This window comes from Stegostoma tigrinum, chromosome 4 (assembly GCF_030684315.1).
Source record: "Stegostoma tigrinum isolate sSteTig4 chromosome 4, sSteTig4.hap1, whole genome shotgun sequence".
NCBI lineage: Eukaryota > Metazoa > Chordata > Chondrichthyes > Orectolobiformes > Stegostomatidae > Stegostoma > Stegostoma tigrinum.
The window spans coordinates 100,056,803-100,074,992 of NC_081357.1; the positions used below are offsets into that span (position 1 = coordinate 100,056,803).

At 42.4% G+C, this 18,190-nt stretch overlaps 1 protein-coding gene across 1 annotated transcript in view; it reads right to left on the reverse strand.

The window, feature by feature from the left end:
* hcrtr2 (hypocretin (orexin) receptor 2) overlaps positions 1 to 16,566 on the reverse strand; it is a 79,774-nt gene extending 63,208 nt beyond the window's left edge. Inside the window, exon 1 of the mRNA XM_048531483.2 lies at positions 16,199 to 16,566. Within this exon, the coding sequence (XP_048387440.1) occupies positions 16,199 to 16,406 (208 nt within the window). The 5' untranslated portion in view covers positions 16,407 to 16,566. The remainder of the gene's footprint in view (positions 1 to 16,198) is intronic.
* Positions 16,567 to 18,190: the final 1,624 nt, after the last annotated feature.

Sequence of the window (18,190 nt, forward strand, 5' to 3'; positions counted from 1 at the left end):
GGGAAAGTAGAATATGAAAGTAAGCTTGTGGAAATCAAGAAAAAAAGTAACTGCAAACGCTTCTATAGATAAGTTAAGAGAAAAATACTGAAGAAGACAAATGTAGGTCCCTTGCAGTAGAATCAGGTGAATTCATAATGGACAACAAAAAGATGACAGACCAATTGAACAAATACTTTAGATCTGTCTTCACTAACGAGGACACAAACACTCTTCAGGAAATGCTAGGGTACAGAGGGTCACGTATGAAGGTGGAGCTGAAGGAAATTCTTATTAGTCAGGAAATGGCATTGGGGAAATCGATGGGATCAAAACCAAAGAAGTCCCCAGGGGCTGATGCTCTGCATCCCAGAGTACTTAAGTAGTGGCCCGAGAAATAGAGGATGCATTGGTGGTCAATTTCCAGCATTCTGTAGACTCTGGGAGAGTTCCAATGGTCTGGAGAGTAGCTAGCATAATTCCACTCTTAAAAAAAGGAGGAAGAGAAAATGGGGAATTTTACAGGCTGGTTAGACTTACATCAGTGGTAGGGAAAATGCTGGAGGCAATCATTAAAGATGTAATAACTGAGCATTTGGAAAGCGGTGACAGAATTAGTCCTAGTCAGCGTGGATTCACTAAAGGGAAATCATGCTTGACAAATCTTCTGGGCTTTTTTATGAGTATGTGACCAGTATCTGGGTTATGTATCTGGGCTTCCAAAAAGCTTTTGACAAGATTCCACACAAGAGATTAGTAAGGAAAATTAAAGCTCATGGTATTGGAGGTAACGTACCAACAGGGGGAGAGAACTGGTTGGTGGACAGGAAGCAGAGATTTGGAATAATTGGGTCCTTTTTAGACTGGCGGGCAGTGATGAGTGGGATGCCGCAGGGTTCAGTGCTGGGACCTCAGCTATTCACAGTATACATTAACGATTCGGACAAAGGAATTGAATGCAATATCTCCAATTTGCAGATGACACTAAACTGGGTGGCAGTATGTGCTGTGAGGAGGATGCTAATAGATTGCACGGTGACTTGGACAGACTGGCTGAGTGGGAAAATATTTGACAAATGCAATATAATGTGGATAAATGTGACATTATCCACTTTGGTCACAAAAACAGGGAGGCAGATTATTATCTGAATGGTAGCAGTAAAGGTGAGGAGCAATGAGACCTGAGTGTCATGGTAGAACTGTCACTGAAGGCTGGTGGAGCAGGTGGTGAGGAAAGCTAATGGCATGCTGGCCTTCATAGCGAGAGGATTTGAGTATCAGACTAAGAATGTCTTGCTGCACTTATACAGAGCCTTGGTAAGGCTACACCTTGAGCATTGTATGCAGTTTTTGTCTCCTAGTCTGAGGAAGGGCATTCTGGCTATTGAGGGTGTCCAGCAAAGGTTCGCTAGACTGGTTCCAGGGATAGCAGGACTGACATATGAGTAAAGACTAGATCGACTGGGTTCGTATTCTATGGAATTTAGAAGAATGAGGGGGGATCTCATAGAAACATATAAAGTCCCGATGGGTAGATGCAGGAAGAATGTTCCCAGTGTGGGAGAAACCCAAATCAAGAGGTCACAATCTAGGAATAAGGAGTAAGCCATTCAGGACTGAGATGAGGAAGAATTTCTTCATGCAGAGAGTTCTTGTGGAATTCTCTCCCATGGGAAGTGTTGGGGCCAGTTCACTGGATATATTCAAGAGGGAGCTGGATGAGTCCCTTGCGGATAAAGGAATTAAAGGGTATGGGGAGAGGGTGGGAATGGTATATCGGGATTGCACGATCAGCCATGATAATATTGAATGGTGGTGCAGGCTGAAAGGGCTGAGTGGCCCACTCATGCACCTATTTTCTATGTTTCCATGTTTATTCATTCATGTTGTGTGAGCATTGCTGGCTGAACCAGCAATTTTTGCTCATCCCTTGAAGCATTTGAGAAGATGGTCATTGCTTCTTGAACTGCTATAATCCATTTTGTACAGGAAGACCCACAATGCTGTTAGGGAGGTGCAGCAGGATTTTAACCAAGAGACACTGAAGAAACAGTGACATATTTCCAAGTCAGGATGTTGTTTGACTGGGAGGGGAGCTTGGAGGTGGTGGTGTTCCCAAGTAGCTGCTGCCCTTGTCCTTCTAGATTGTAGTGGCCATGGGTTTGGATGGTATTAGAACATAGAACGCAGAACATAGAACATAGAAGACAGAATGGTACAGCACAGCACTGGCCCTTCAGCCCACGATGTTGTGCCAACCTATTATCCTACACTAAGATCAAACTACCCTGCATACCCTACATTTTACTATCATCCATGTGCCTATCCAAGAGTCTCGTAAATGTCCCTCATGTATCTGACTCCACTGCCACCACCAGCAGTGCATTCCATGCACCCACCACTCTCTGTGTAAAGAACCTACCTCTGACATCTCCCTTATGTCTTCCTCCAAACACCTTAAAATTATGTCCCCTCGCAATAGTAATTGTCTAAGGAATCTTGGTGAAATTTTGCAATGCATTCTGCAGATGGTACAAACGGTGCATCAGTGATGGAGAGTGCGCATGTTTGGGAATGATGGAATAACCTAATGTCTATCATGTCCAAAGTCATTCAGAGCAACAAAAATTAAAACTGCACACAGCAGTCAAGATGATAGAGTCATAGATGAGTACCCTAAGCCCCAATGATATCATAAAATATTGGGTAGAATTAAACCTTCCAGCCCAAAGTGGTTGCCTGTGATATTGCCATTCCACATGATCCTCCTCCCACTTTACTCAATGTAACCCTATCACCATAAATGTTAAAGTCTACAAAACTAATCCTACTGACTCCATCTATTCTTCAGGATGATCTCCTAACACTATAATTGTCTCTAAGGTTTTGGAGTGGATTTGCAGCTCGGGTTGTGGGTGGTTGGCTCGCCGAGTGATTTGTTGTTCTGAAGACGTTTCATTACTCTGCTGGTAACATCATCAGTGTGACCTCCAATAAAGAGCTGTCGTGTTTTTTTGCCTGGTTTTTAAACTCTGGAGTCTGTTGAGCTGGATTACCTCATTTCCTGTTTTCCTTCATAGTGGAGTGAACACAGGGTCGAGTTCTATGTGTTTGTTAATGGCTTTCTTCATGGAGTACCAGGCTTCTAGGAATTCCCATGCTCGTCTCTGCTTTGCTTGAGAAGTGGACAACAAATTTCCAATTCCCAAATCTGTCTTCCTTCCTGGACTGCATCTTGCAATCTAGCTTTCTCTGTAAATGTCTTTGAGTTCTCCAGGCCCCTTGGGAGAATTCCGTATACAAAGTGATCATCTGTACTGCAGCAAGATCTAAAGCCTTAAAGGTTAGGGAGAATTGAAGTTCATTTTTCATATTCCAATGACAGCACATGTCAAAGACCATACCCTGCAAGCAGCATCTGCATGGGGATTAGTTTTATATCTATTAATTTAAATGTAATACTGATTCTAAAATCCTGCAGGATTGGACTAAATGAAGTTAGCAGCATCATTTAATAGTGTCTTTTTAATAGTTCCAATGAGATCATGGATCATATTGAAGTATTTGCTTGTACAGTTTAAGCCAGGCGAATTTGTTCAGCTAATAGGCTAACACTATGATTTTATGTCATATTGCGTTTGACAAGGTTAAAAAAACAGATTTACCATCGGTTTAACCATTGCCACTGATAAAATCATTTCAAATGTATTTCTCAGGTGAACCATACATGTTCCAGTTTTATGAAGAAATCTGCATTTTTTGAAAGGTGGTTACAAGGAAATCTAGCCATGGGTCCAGATTTTCCAATGGCCCCCTAATCGTAGATGGGAATTAATGGGTTCCTGCTATATCCCCTTAGACTCTGAGGATGCTGCCTGGAAAACTGAAATTTCCAATCAGCAATTCAGCTACTCCTGTTTTGGGTGTGCAATGTAGCAGTATGTTCAACTCAAAGACTTTACTGAAACAAAGACAAGTTAGCTGCCGACAGGGGGTGTGGTTCTACAGAGTTCCCTGGTTGGTCATATGATTATCGTAAGTTAGGCTGGATGTTTGTATATATGGGCAGGAAAACTGACATTTCGGGTCAGGTACCTTCTTCAGAAATGGCCCGAGCCGAAGCATCAGCTTTCCTGCTCCTCTGATGCTGCCTGACCTGATGTGTTCCTCCAGCTCCACACTGTGTTATCTCTGACTCCAGCATCGGCAGTTCTTACTATCTCTCAGAGATTTATAACCCCACTGCAAAGCCTCTTCCAGGGATCCCTACCTTAAAGAAGGTATCCTCCTCCCTCTGGAAAGACCTCAGTGGATCTCTCCACCACAGCAACCCTGTGGAAATCTCTTCAGCCCTGAAGCTGCTCGACCACATACTGTAGCTAACCAGGTACTATAGCTACATCACCTTTCTCAGCACCTGCCTACAGAACAGGATCATCCCAAATGCACTGTAATCTACATTCAGGGCATCCCAATTTGGCCCGGGCCAGCCCATTTCAGAAGAAGGGTCCTGACCTAAAACATCAGCTTTCCTGTTCCTCTGATGCTGGCTGGCCTGCTGTGTTCCTCCAGCTCCAAACTGTGTTATCGCTGACTCCAGCATCAGCAGTTCTTACTAGCTCTGGATGTTTGTATATGTTGCTTTTTATACAAATTAAAGAAAGTACATTGCACTCTTTATCGTGTACATTTAAGTTATCCAAGTAACCAATGGGAATGACCAGAATGTTCTGGTGATCGAGTTTGCATCCCACCATGGAAGTTGGTGCCATTTGAATTTAATAAAAATCTAGAATTAGAAGTCCTAATGATGGTTATGAATCCATTGCTGACTGTGGGAAAAATCCAACCAGTTCACTAACGTCCTTTAGAGAAGAAAACGGCCGTCCTTACCTGGCCAGGCCTACAGCAGTATGGCTGAATCTTAACTGCCCTCTGGGCAATTAGGGATGGGCAATAAATGCAGGCCTAGCCAATGATGCCCTGATCCTGCAAATGAATATATAAACTAAATCACATATACAACTGTTCTTATTAGCCACTATTTGTTATTTCAGTTAGTCCCACTTTTGTTTGTTTATTTACATGTCGAGTACCCATGGACTTTGAAATGCTTGTGTCTTATGATGAAACATGTGTAGATTGTTGGCTTTTTTGCCAACATCTGCCGGTTGCAATAGAGTGCTCTCTGATTTGTTTTTAAAATCTTCCCGGCTGACTCGGCTGATTTACGCTGTTGCCTTAGATACATTTTTCCTTCAGTCACATTAATTGTGTCTGAAAATCCAGAAGGGAAAGGCAATAAAAAAGAAAGCATTAATATTAGAAAATGAACACAGTGGTCTTACTAATCCTCCATTTTGAAGGATATAAGACAGGTTGGACAAGTATTTCTCATTTACCACTCTAAGTCTTCTTTCTCCTTTTGGGAAAGCAATTTTTTATTTCTGCGACTTCAGCATCAAAATTCTTTTTGAGTTCCTGCAGTCGGACCCTCTGTGTCTTGCACTGTTTGTTTCTCTGCTTGCTGATGTAAGAATCTCTTCAGGATTGTTTAAGATTAGCTCTTGACTTGTTTCTGCTGAGGTGAGTGCCTTAGCATTGCGACTTCCAGATCCTCAGATCTGGCACAGCTTTGGGTCTCAGGTTAATTTGTCCCCTCAGAGTGAGCAACGTTCTAACACAGAACCTCTACCATCAATTTACTTTTGGATTGCCGTCGGCCACTCTGCAAAAGGCAGCAGGGTCTATCTAACACTTAGTGTGGATATAATTCTCCTATTCTGCTGTCTTCACTGCAATTGTTAAAAGCTATTTTTCTCATTTTGTTTCAACATTCCTAACCTGCTTTCATATGTAGATTAAATCACCCAAATCTTCATCTGACATGCCTCGGAGCCACTTTGGTTGGTTTGTATCATTGTCTGACATCTTTGTAGCAATCGCCTTTCTCAGCTTGTTTACGTGATTTCCCATTGAACACTTTTGTACAAAGTCGTTTAGCTGTGTGCAGTTAAAACACTGTTTTGGCACACACAATGAGCATGCTTTCTTTTGTTTTATAAGACGACTTCCACAATATTTCCAAATTGTCCTTCAAGCTTGACCTTTTTGTTGGTTTGGTGGTTTTTTCCACATTGTTGCATGTGTAAAATGTCAGCTGATTATCAACATTAGTACACAAGTCTGGGCTAACTATTAACATTAGCACACAAATCTGGGTTGATTATCAACATAGCATATAAGTCTAACTTGCTTCTCCACATTGCGGATAAACTTACATGTTCTCCCGTGTTTGCGCTGTGGCTGTTGATTTACAAGCTCGGAGATTCTGTACATGTTTACTCATCCATCAAGAGTCAGATTCTCCTCTCTTAGTAGTCACACTGTCATGATATGAATTCATAGCCCTAAGATTATTCTATCTTTAATTTAGCTCATCTTTTAGTTCCACAAATTCAGAGATACCAAAGATAAGAGTGAATGATACTACATACTGATTAATGGGCTCTATTTCTCTGTTGGTCCCTAATAGTGAACGCGAACCAGAACATTATCTTGGAACGTAAAGTGCGCCTTCAAAAATTTTCAAAGCTCCTTGCATGTGCTATTTCTGTTCAGAAAAAAATTAGGGTTAAATATATTTTGAAAGTTTCTTCTCAAAGTGATACAAGTGTAACATTTGTACCTAAAGTGATAAAGTCATACAGTAATACATCATTGAAACAGACCAGGTCCAACTCATCCGTGCCGATCAGACATCCCAATCTGACCTAGTCCCATTTGTCAGCATTTGGCCCATATGCCTCTAAACCCTTCCTATTTATGTGCCCATACAGATGCCTTTTAAATGTTGTAACTGCATTTGTCTCCACCAGCTCCTCTGGCAGTTCATTCCATACACGCACCACCCTCTATGGAGAAAAGTTGCCCCTCTGGTCACCTTTTAAATCTTTCCCTTCTCACTTTAAACATATGCCCTCTAGTTTTGGACTTCCCTACCCTGGGGAAAAAAGCACTTTTGCTAAGCAGCCTATTTGTGCCCCATATCATTTTATAAACACTTACAAGGTCACCCCTCAGCCTCTGACACTCCAGGGAAAATTGTCAACAAGTCCATAACTATTGCATAGTTCTTCCCCTGTGCATGCAAGACGTTCCAAATTTATTTCATATTCTCTATGATTTCAACTGGATCTGGTTGGAGAAAAACTGCAGCCATTGTCTTTTAACCAGTGTTTCAGGTATGTGATGTAAAGTATGTGATGCATCAATATTTTAATATCATTTCTTTTAGATTTTTGTATTTTGAACAAACAACATGTGAGTTTTCTCTGAGTGTGAAGAGGTTCAGTGATTAACTTCCAAGTATTTTTACAGCCATAATGAAATTTTTGTAAAACCAAACAGTATTGAGATGGAATAGTTCTTAGAGGCTAACAGGAATTTTTTACATTTGGGTATTTTCACAAGCATAAAGAAGGCAGCAATATTCATCAGATTCAGGTAGAAGATTCTAGAAATATGGGGGTGGAGTGGTGACATTTAGCTTAGGGGATACACCAATAGCTTGGAAAAGCTTTTTAGTTTAGTTTGATAATTTATAGAAGTCTTTGCTGAAGCTGGATGTGTAAAACAGTTCTCCTGAAGAGGGGAGATAATTTAGAACTGTTAAGAAACAGATTACCTCAGCGTAAGGAGTTAGTTTTAAAGTTCCAGACCAGAAGCGCTCGGTTAATGCTGGAGCATTGTTTGAAACTGAGAAAGTCTAAGTTGGTTGTATGAAGACTCAAAGCAGAGGTTATCATATTCTCAAGGCTGAAACTTGCAGCCACAGTTAAATTAATTTCTGTATAAGGAATAGAGAAAGGAATTCTCTGTGGTGTAAATAAGAGTGTTTTTTTTTCAGATTAATATAAGTAAATTTATCAAGAATTTCAAAATCTTTAAATGTGTTTAATGTCATTAGTTTAGTTTATTCTTTTTTTCATTATTTCTTTTAAATATTAACATCTATTTTATTATTCAAATCAAATCTGCAGCATTATGTGGCTATGTTTCGGTGAAAGGTGCCTTGAGAGAAACAAAAGGAAAAGAAAACAAGGTCCAACAAGAGAGATTTCAGCCTGGGATCTGATTTGTCCAATAGTTACATCAACTGCAACCATAACAACTATGACATACTTTGTTGAATTTCACTTCTTGAAATCTACAGTTTGCTCATTATCTGTATGTACCTGTGTCTCTCAGTCAGTGGCTGCGTATTTTTTACAGCTTTGCAACACTCATCTCAGGGTCTCTTCTAACGTCATGTTTTGAGCGGACAGAGCTGCAGTGTGTTCAAAACATGCACTTTATTGAAGTAAAGCCAAGTTGTCTGTCGACAGGAGCTACGTGACTAATCAAATTGTAAAGAGCATTTGTACATGATGCATTTCTATCCAAATGGTATTAACTTAAATTTAAAAATTCACAGGCTTCAGCTGAAGTTAAGCAAATAGTTAGCAAAGAAAAATGAGACAATTGTTGTCTAACTTTAAGGCAATTCTACAGCTTACTACATATCCCCTCAACCACACTTCCCCCAGACCTCTTACACCCTCAGATCCTGACCAGGCATTCCCACCTCCCAGAACCCAACAACCTCCACTGCCAAATCTCACACTACCCCACTTCCTCTCACCCTGGGACTGGACTCTGTTTCAAACACCTAGAGTCCTGATATTCCACTTTCTTCCTGAGACCTGGCACCCAACAACATTCTTCCACCACTGTCAGATCTGACAACCCCTTTTTCCATCCAGGATCCTACACTTACACCTCCCCTGTACCCAGAACCTGACGCAAACCCCACCCCCACTCCACTTACCAATGTCACTTGACCAGACACGTCTTCCCCAACCACCCCTACCCAAAGCTGGGACCCAATGCTTACCACATTCCCCAGGACTCTACATCTCTTTCCCCACTTTCAGACCCCATACCATCCACCTCACCTGTTTGCCTCCCCCCTGACTGTACAGTGAACCTGTACAGCTCCATATTTCTGAAATAACTTCAAACAGAATCTCATGCCCGATGTATGGATATCTTGCTAACTGGGGAAAAAAAGAGTGGTAATCTGAGTGCGATTGACACTCCTCGAAAAATCCACCCGTGTAACTGCAAGTTACCCCAGTGACAGCTTCACTCAGCTCCAATTCCAGCGGTGACGGTACTAAATTAAAATTTGGGTCCTTGCACTTGACTTGGATGATGAGGTTGGAACATTTGGTCCTGGTGTCTGAATGCCATTTTGTCTTAGTACGATGGAAACCATCCACCCCACCACTGCTACCCCACCCCACCCCACAACCTCCCCACCCTCCCAAGATTCTAAAAGGAAACAAATGTCAAGCTAGAAACATTCAACTGAAATGGTGCATGGGTAAAATATTCTCTCAAATTGTTAATACGCTAAAATAACTTAATCTGTGCCCACATATTGCAATTTCTTATCTTCATGTTTATAAGGTAAATAATCCATTACAAACTTCTTTCTCCCATTAAAGATGCTGTATTCCCATTGAATAGAAAGAATAGAAATTGAACAGAAATAGAATTGCTGAGCAAGTTTATTGTATTGTAAATCAGGGAATAGAAATAAGGACAAAATGTCAGACTACAGGAGCTAATAATCTCTAGTCCACTTACAGAATCACAGGGAAATGAAATGCATGAGTCCCACCGCACCATCCCTCAGAAAGTTATTTTCTGCAATGCGGACATCACTGGGTTTGACCAGCTCTTATGGCCCAGCCCAAGCTGCCATTGAGACTGTGCAGATAAACTGCCTTCTTGGACTGCTGCAATCAAATGTATTTATTAGCTCCAACTTATAGTCCACTAATAATAATGCATGGTCTAAGTAATTATTCACATTTACCTGGGTAAATTACTTGCTTCATTACAAACCTCTACGAACTCATGTCTTAATGAACATCTCAACTCTCTTCAGTCCTCCCTTACAATTCAGACATCCAACACCGACACATTCAGACATCATCGTTCTAGCTCTTTCTGTGTTGCCTCCAACATTTGAATGCCTTTGCATTGTTTTGCTGTTGACTGACAGATACAATTAACAGTTGAACCGGTCTGTCATTTCCTCTAAAATTACCTCGAACATTGCTTGCCCTTTTTCGTCTGTTCTTCTCAGCATTTCTCCCGATGCAAGAGACATTCTGTAACTCCAACTTCTTTAAATTTACCAGAGCACTGTTCATCATACCCCTCCAAAGGTCACAGAAACACTCTCCTACTTACATGTGCCATTCCTCCAATCAATCTCAGTCACCCTCCTCACCAAAATGGACTTATACTAATTCATCACAAATGCCCAATCATCATACAGAGAGATGTCTTTGGAGGTGATCCCACCCTTTTCAACACAATTTGATTCAGATTCTAACATGATACATACAAATGAGGGAGACATTTTGGCCCATTATGTGTACCGTTTGTCTAAAGACAAAGTGACCACACCAGACAGGAGCTGCAACCCGTACCAGCAGCAACAGGAAGTTAGACACTGAAGAAGTGCTGTTGCTAAGCACTCTGATTCCTTGCAGCAGTGAACCAGCAGCAACATTGCAACTGCTGCCCATTTAAATAAGAAGCACACACCATTATGTATATATACAATGCCTAAAATGATGAAGAATCAAAGCTTAACAATTTTATACGCCAGTGGCTGCTGTAACACAATTGTAGTGTCAAATTAATCGTATTTGTAGAATGGGGAATTAGGAAGATACGCTGGTAGATCTACCTCACTGCATATTATATAGAATTCAGTGGGAGTTCTTCAATGTCCTCGCTTGTCCTTTGTCAGGGATGAGTGTGAGTAACGATCTGAAAAGAGCTTTCAGTCTACAGAGGAATTTCAACTACTGAAAGATTGAATGTGTGGACAGTCATGTCATTCAGCTCAGTATGTGGTGTAGAGTAATGCTAACAGGACAAGTTCAACATCCATACTTCTGAGGTAGTTCTTAGAGCTCACCCCATCACAATACCCCATCATTCTTATAGTCACCATCTCTCAGTGTCTACACAGGCTTGCGAGATTTTGTCATGGCTCTCCATCTACGTGAATGGATCGATTTTCAAGTCACAGATCATTGGACATATGAGGAAGGAAATTCTGTGAGGAGAAGGGATTTGGAGTGCAGGGTTTTTTTTTAACTTGTCTTTCCCTCCATGCTATCACTTTCCTCATCATTAGGATGATGTGATTCGTAAGTGTGATACAGCTTGATGGACAAATTGTTATCGTTTTCAATGATTCACAGCAAGCTTCTCCCAGTCATTTCTGGTAATGCTGTCACATGTAAAAGAGAGCTTTGGAGTGTCTTTGGAGAATTTTCTTTGTCTTCCCTGGAATGTTGCCTATTTCAGTGTTAGAAAGGAAAGGGGCCTTGCAGGGAAGCTAATTTTTGACCACTGGGTCGCAGAATCCAATCCATTAATTGTGCATGAGTCTTTGCCTGAATCTTAGAAGTCCTCGTCTCAAAATAGACAGAGGTGTTTGATCGTCTTCCAAAATGCAGCAGAGGTATTCCTGATGTAATTTCTCCTTTGCTCTCATGTATGACTGACTGATGCATAGTCCAGGTCTCACTGCAAGGCACTCATCAATATAACAAGGTATAGAGCTGGATGAACACAGCAGGCCAAGCAGCATCAGAGGAGCAGGAAAGCTGACGTTTTGAGTCTAGACCCTTCTTCAGAAAAATCAAGGCTATTAAAGAGAGATGGCTGCCAACATGTGGGAAGTGCCTAATGCAATCCAAAGCCTCTCCTCGACATGTATGAGAGTGGAATATTTAGCTGACCAGATGCGCGTTGACTGAAGGATTTTGTTTTGGCAGCAGTCAATGACAAGCTCAGTTTCCTCTTTGCAAAACTGAAGAGATTGAGAGCTGCTTGCAAATTTTGTGCAAAACATTGCAGTCATTCGTCATTTAGATTTGACTTGGAGACAAGAGAATTTTAAATGTTTTTTGACATAGGCAGTCTTTAATGTTACAATCCAGTTAGAGATCTGTGATGAAAGTGGTATATGGTTACGACCAAGATTTAATGTCACGAGACTTGCAGTGATACTAGAGGGGTGTTCTGGCAGTATGTTCAAGGTCCAATTCCAATTGGCAAAGCCAACTCTTATGAAAATGACAATCACTGTCAGCCTGTCTGTTCCATTAGTAGGTGTATTTCCCTACTTGTTTATTCGCTGCTTTTCCTGAGGGAGGCAGATCTCACTGAAGGTGGCAATGTTAATTTTGAGTCTCGAATGCTCACGGGATACAATTGCATGTATTTTTTTCTGGGGCTGTCAGTCTTGAGATTATTCAAATTGCAAGTTGGAAAATTTGGAGTTTTCTTTCTTTAATCACAAGACTCTTGATTTCTCAAGGTGTGATTCCCTAACCAGAAGTATGTGGGGCACTTTATCTTTAATGCACGTTTTCTAGCCCCTCCGGAATTCACAGTGAGGAGACACTATCCAGAAGAGATTACTCAGTCAAAAATGCTGCTGTTCAAAGACACAACTGTTACAACAGAAGTGCCTCATGACCTTCATACATCTGTGACCTATGCGCAGCTTCTTCACAAGGGACTCCGAGATTCACAGCCCTGTCCCTATCAGCAAATTTCCCATTGGTATAGGGGTTGGCAAATAGGCTCTTGTAGAAGCCTATACATGGCTTTGTTGAACGTAGGGTCTTCAAGGTGCTGTCTTTGTCAACATAGTCTTTAAGAGCTGGTAGTCTGGGTGCTGTGCTGACTGACAATGACCAGGCCCCACCTGAAACAATGAGGAATCAAAGTAGTGCTTCACAGAGGGCTCATACTGTAGTGGTACCCTGGTGTAAGCTGTCATTAGTCATCCTCAGTGGAGTGCAACAGAGGGTCAAAACAATGAAACACCCTGTACAGTCATCCACTGCAGTTTCCAAGTGATGCAAATTGGCCCTTTTGACTCTGGGATTATATTAAAGCAGCCAAGAGAGTGGGGGAAGCAGCAGATGCATCCCTCCACTGTAATCAAATTCTTTCTTTTGGTCTAGCTGTGAAAAGTATGACATTTGAAATTATTTACAAGTTGGACATACTTAAAGAATAAGGAGACTCTCAATACCAAAAGATTTAACAAAATAAAAAATAAAAACATTACACTGCTGTGAATTCTTATACCTGTTGTAAACCTTATAATTCAATACACAACAATTTCCTCAAACTATTTTGATTGCAGGTGTCTCTTTGCTTTTGTGGATTTGATCATTGCACTTCCTGGCCTACCTTTAATGTTTTAACAGAGTGGGCGGCAAGATTTACTTTCTCAGCACAAAATTAAAAAATCAATTCGTGACCATTTCAGCATGTACAATGCACCATTCGGGAGCTTATAAAATGGGATTTTTTCCCACAATGCTGGATGCTATGTTCTCTATTGGAGAAGATCTCACATCTCTCAATGAAGTCTTTTTGGTTCGGCATCATGAAGTGAATTGGTTTTATAGCCTATCCAATTCATTATTCCACTAAACCTGCATTTTCCCTGGCAACACATCTGAATACCTGCTGAATTAATTGACAGCTTGATGTCAATCCAAGTCCCAAGTTAGACCCTTATGCGAAGGGCCAGAGTGGGAGGTGAATAACATTCCAAGTACGGGGACTGAGGCCTTCAGGGAATTTCTTGCTGAATGAATAGGAAAGGCACACAAGAAGTCTGGTTGCTTTATGGAGGGCTGAAAAATGGGTTTGATTCTGCTCTGATAGAAACTGCAAATGTTGGGAAATTTCAGCACATCTGGTGGCATCTGTGCAGAGACAGTGAGAGATCAAAACTAGTGTTGATCATGGGCTTCACAGATGCTACCTGGCCTGCTGAGTATTTCAAACATCTTCTGTTTGCATTTCAAATGTCTAGTATCTGCAGGACTTTGTTCTCCTATTATATCCTCTAAGCTGAGCATTTAAAAATGTAGCTTCAATTTAAAACAGGAAGATTTTTATCTGTTAATGCAGTCTGCATTCTTTTTCTGTTTTCAAAGTCCTCTTGTGAGAATGGAAATTGCATGTGATGTTTCACGGTATGGGTTGGAGCTAACTGATTGGAACATTTTGAGATAGCAAGAACTGCAGATGCTGGAGTTGGAGCTAACACAGAGTGGAGCTGGAGAAGCACAGCAGGCCAGGCAGCATCAGAGGAGCAGGAAAGTTGACGTTTCGGGTTGGGACCCTTCTTCAGAAAAGAGGGTGGGGGGTTGCAGTGAGAAGGGAGGTCAGAAATAAATAGAGAGAGAACAGGTGGGGCTGGGGAAGGTCAGTAGGATGGTGATAGGTGAGTGCAGGTAGGGAGTGGTGGGAATTGGTGGGAGAAGCGCATAGGTGGGAGAGAAGATGGATAGGCTGTGTCAGTTCAAGGATAAGGGGATAAGAGAGAGGGTTGGTCATGGGATGAGGGTGGGGGTGGGGAGATTTTGAAACTGCACATTTAGGCCATTTGGCTGTAGCCTCCTGAGGCAGAATATGAGGTGCTGCTCCTCCAGTTTGCAGGTGGTGTCATTGTGGCACTGGAGGAGGCCCAGGATGGACATGTCACCTAGGAAGCGGGAGAGGGAGTTAAAGTGCTTGGAGACCAGAGGTGTTGTCATTTCTTGCAAACAGAGAGCAGATACTCTACAAAGCTGTCTCCGAGCCTTCGCTTGGTCTTACCAATGTACAGTAGGCCACATCAGCAGTAGCAGATGCAGTAAACCACATTGATGGATGTGCAGGTGAACCTCTGTCTAACGTGGAAATGTCTCCCTCACGCCTCCCATCCCCATTTCTGAAGAAGGGTCCCAACCCAAAATGTCAATTTTCCTGCTCCTCTGATGTTGTCTGACTGGAAAATTTATCTACTTTTTAACTTGGAAGTGAAACTAGGACAAATGTCAACGGAGTATGTCACTGTTCATTCAACATATTCTCCACTGTGCATAGGATTGTTGTTTCCAGGTTCAAGTCTTTAGGATATTGCTGTCCTGATATTGCATAGGTTCAAGAAGTGGAGACGGATGCATAATATCAACAATTGTACATAATTGTCTGTCAAAGTTATGGTGAGAAAATGTATGACACTGAAACCTATGCTCAAGGACTTTACAAATATAGGAACAGAAAACATAAGACAATTTCCTCAACCTGTAACTACATTCTCAACTGTGGGCACTGGAAGAATATGAGGGCGAGATTGAGCAGTTTGAGGTAAGGGATCTGGATTCATGAAGGTATCGGATCTCATGATTTCACTCCCTGGCCTTGCCCAATGCCTCTGTTCTACGAAGGCACATCAGTCTGATGTCCATAACGTGGCCGTATAGTATGTTGTAATGAGAGTGACCCCAAGTTTCAGAATCCGCTATTTATTATGGTGTTTTGTTTTACTCCTCGAACATGTCCTTAAACTTACTTTAGAAGGGCGGGGAAATAACGTTGAAAAGCATGCAGCCAGAATGGCTCCAGGAAACACAGGCGGATTAAGGCACCTACCTAACAAGAGCAAAGAGAGCGCCAGCTACTCCTGCAGGGTGGACTGGACAGTCTCTAACTAGCGAAGCCACCCGGTACGACCCAGCTTATTGAAGGCATTTAACACCCAAAGACAATTATACAGTTCACCTTTCGCGTCAGTGACCTTTCCTGTGAAATCTGGGATCTGGAACGTTACTTCTTGTTCACAGACACCCAGAACATACCCAAGCTGCTTTCAGTTCAGATTTCCAGCATCCGCGGGAATTTGCCGGTGCGTTGCACTTTCGGCTAGTTTGGATTTCTGTTAGTTTGATAATCGCTGCTAACGTTTCTGCATTCTTGAGGAAACAAGACTTCCGTACATCGTCTCACATTACACCGAAGGCATTGGAAAACTGGGTAATAAAAAGGGTGCACCATTACTATTGCAACGGGACGAAACGGAAAGCAAAGTGCTTTTACAATTAATTTCGGACGGTTCTTCCTAAAAGTGACTGGCGACTTATTGCAATCGTTGCGTGTTCCTAAGTGAACAGAAGCAGGAAGGGAGAGAGGTATCAGAGCAAGTTAAGAGGTTAAACATTGGAGCAATTGCAGGAAGCCCGGAGCGCAGCGCCTGCGTTGGAACAACGGGCAGCAAAGTGTTACTTACCCAGTATGTTTCCGACCAGGGCGACAATGAACACTATAATATAAGCGACGATGAGCACCCACTCGTACAGCTCAGGGTACAAATATTCCTGCCACAAGTAGCGAATAAACTCATCGTCGTAATCGTCTCCGGACAGGAGGGCGCCGCTGCTGTTGCTCTCATTGGGTGCATTGAGCTGCTCAGTCTGGTCCTTCTCCATCTCCTTCATTGCAGAGTCTGCTCACAGACTGCCCACTCCCCCAGATCGCTCCATTCCCCGGCACAGAGCTACCCCAGAGATTACCGTGACCGCGACTGGCGAGGGAGGAGGTACCGCTCAAACCGGCTGACGTTCTGCCAGTGCCCACTCCTCACCAACTTCACGCTCCCGCGGTCCCTCCAATGGGAATTGGCATGAGTGGATCGCTCCAACTGCCCCTCAGCCCCACCCCCAGCCTGGGAGACACCCAACTCTCATCCCCTACCCTCAATACTGGGAGAATCCCACCCCCACCCCACCCAGCCTGGGAGATTCCCCCCCCCCATCCTGGTAGACACTCAAAATTCATCCCCCACCCCTCAGACTGCGAGATGCACCCCCCACCCCGATAGCCTGGGAGGCACGCCATCCTCATCTCCCAAACCCCAGCCTTTAAGGCACCCAACCTCATCTCCCAATCCTCCTGTCTGGGAGACCCCCCAGCCTGGGAGACATGCCACCATCATTCCCCACCCTCCTGATTGGGAAATTCCTCCACCCCCTAGCCTGAGAGACACGACTCACCCTCATTCCTCCCACATGCAAGAGGCTTGTACTTCCAGTATATACTGAAGTGAACATGTACCTACATACTCAAGGAGCATGTACCTTTACACACAAAGTGCATGCATTCTTATACATGTACCCAAGGGCATGTATGTTTGCACATTTACAGGATGTTCGCTTACACATTTACCCAAATAGAGTGCATCTTTACATATATACCTGTAAGTACCCCTGTATATGGACCAAAGGGGCATATGTGCATTATTCCAAGGGGCAAGTATTCCTTCATGTAATCAAAGAGGGGGATCCACACTTTCACAAATACACCTTTCACATGTACCTGAGGGTCATGGACTCTTCCAAACGTGCTGAATGGAATGTTTTCTTTTACACATGTTCTTACACAGTATACTTCCACATGTGCCTGAAGAGCACGTTTTCTTAAAGATGTATCTGAGTGGCATTCTCTCTTACACTTATACCCAAAGAAATGTACATGCACACATTTAACCAAAGAGCATGTACTCACACACATGTAACCAAAGACTATGCATATATGTGCATATTTCTGATGGAGACATACTCATGCACATGTAACTAAGAGGAGTGCACTGTTACACATGCCCATGATATATGTAGTCTTAGCATGTACCCAAGAGGCATGTGCTCTCACACATGCAAGGGAGAGTGTGTAGTGATAGCCATATACATGGGGGCAATTGTGTTCTTACACAGAACTGGGGAAAGAGCAACATGAAGAGGGTTATTAAAAAGGAAGTGAGAATGCAGTATTGTTTAAAGCTACAATCAAAGTTATGAGGAGGAATGACACTATCAAAGGAGAACAATTAAGAGACAATCACACAGTGGGAGTGTACGATTAGATGAAGTTAGAAGAACAAATCTATAGACAAATTTCTGAGAAGTGCATAAAAAATAAGGCAGTGATACTGGAAGATTCCAAGCACCCTGATACTAACTGGGAATGAAATTAGTGTGAAATACACCAAGGCAGCAGAATTTTAAAACGCTTTCAGGAGAACCTTCATAGCTGATCATAATGGGGTTGATTCTGGCCTGGGTTTTTGGGGATTAAAGCTGGGCAAGTGGGAAGACTCTCAATTAGAGACCATGTTGGCAGAACTGATCATAATTCAATGAGATTTAGAATGGTAATGTGATAGGGTGAGACTAGATCGGGGATAAAAACCTCTCAACTGGGGATCAATTAATTTTTACAGGATGAA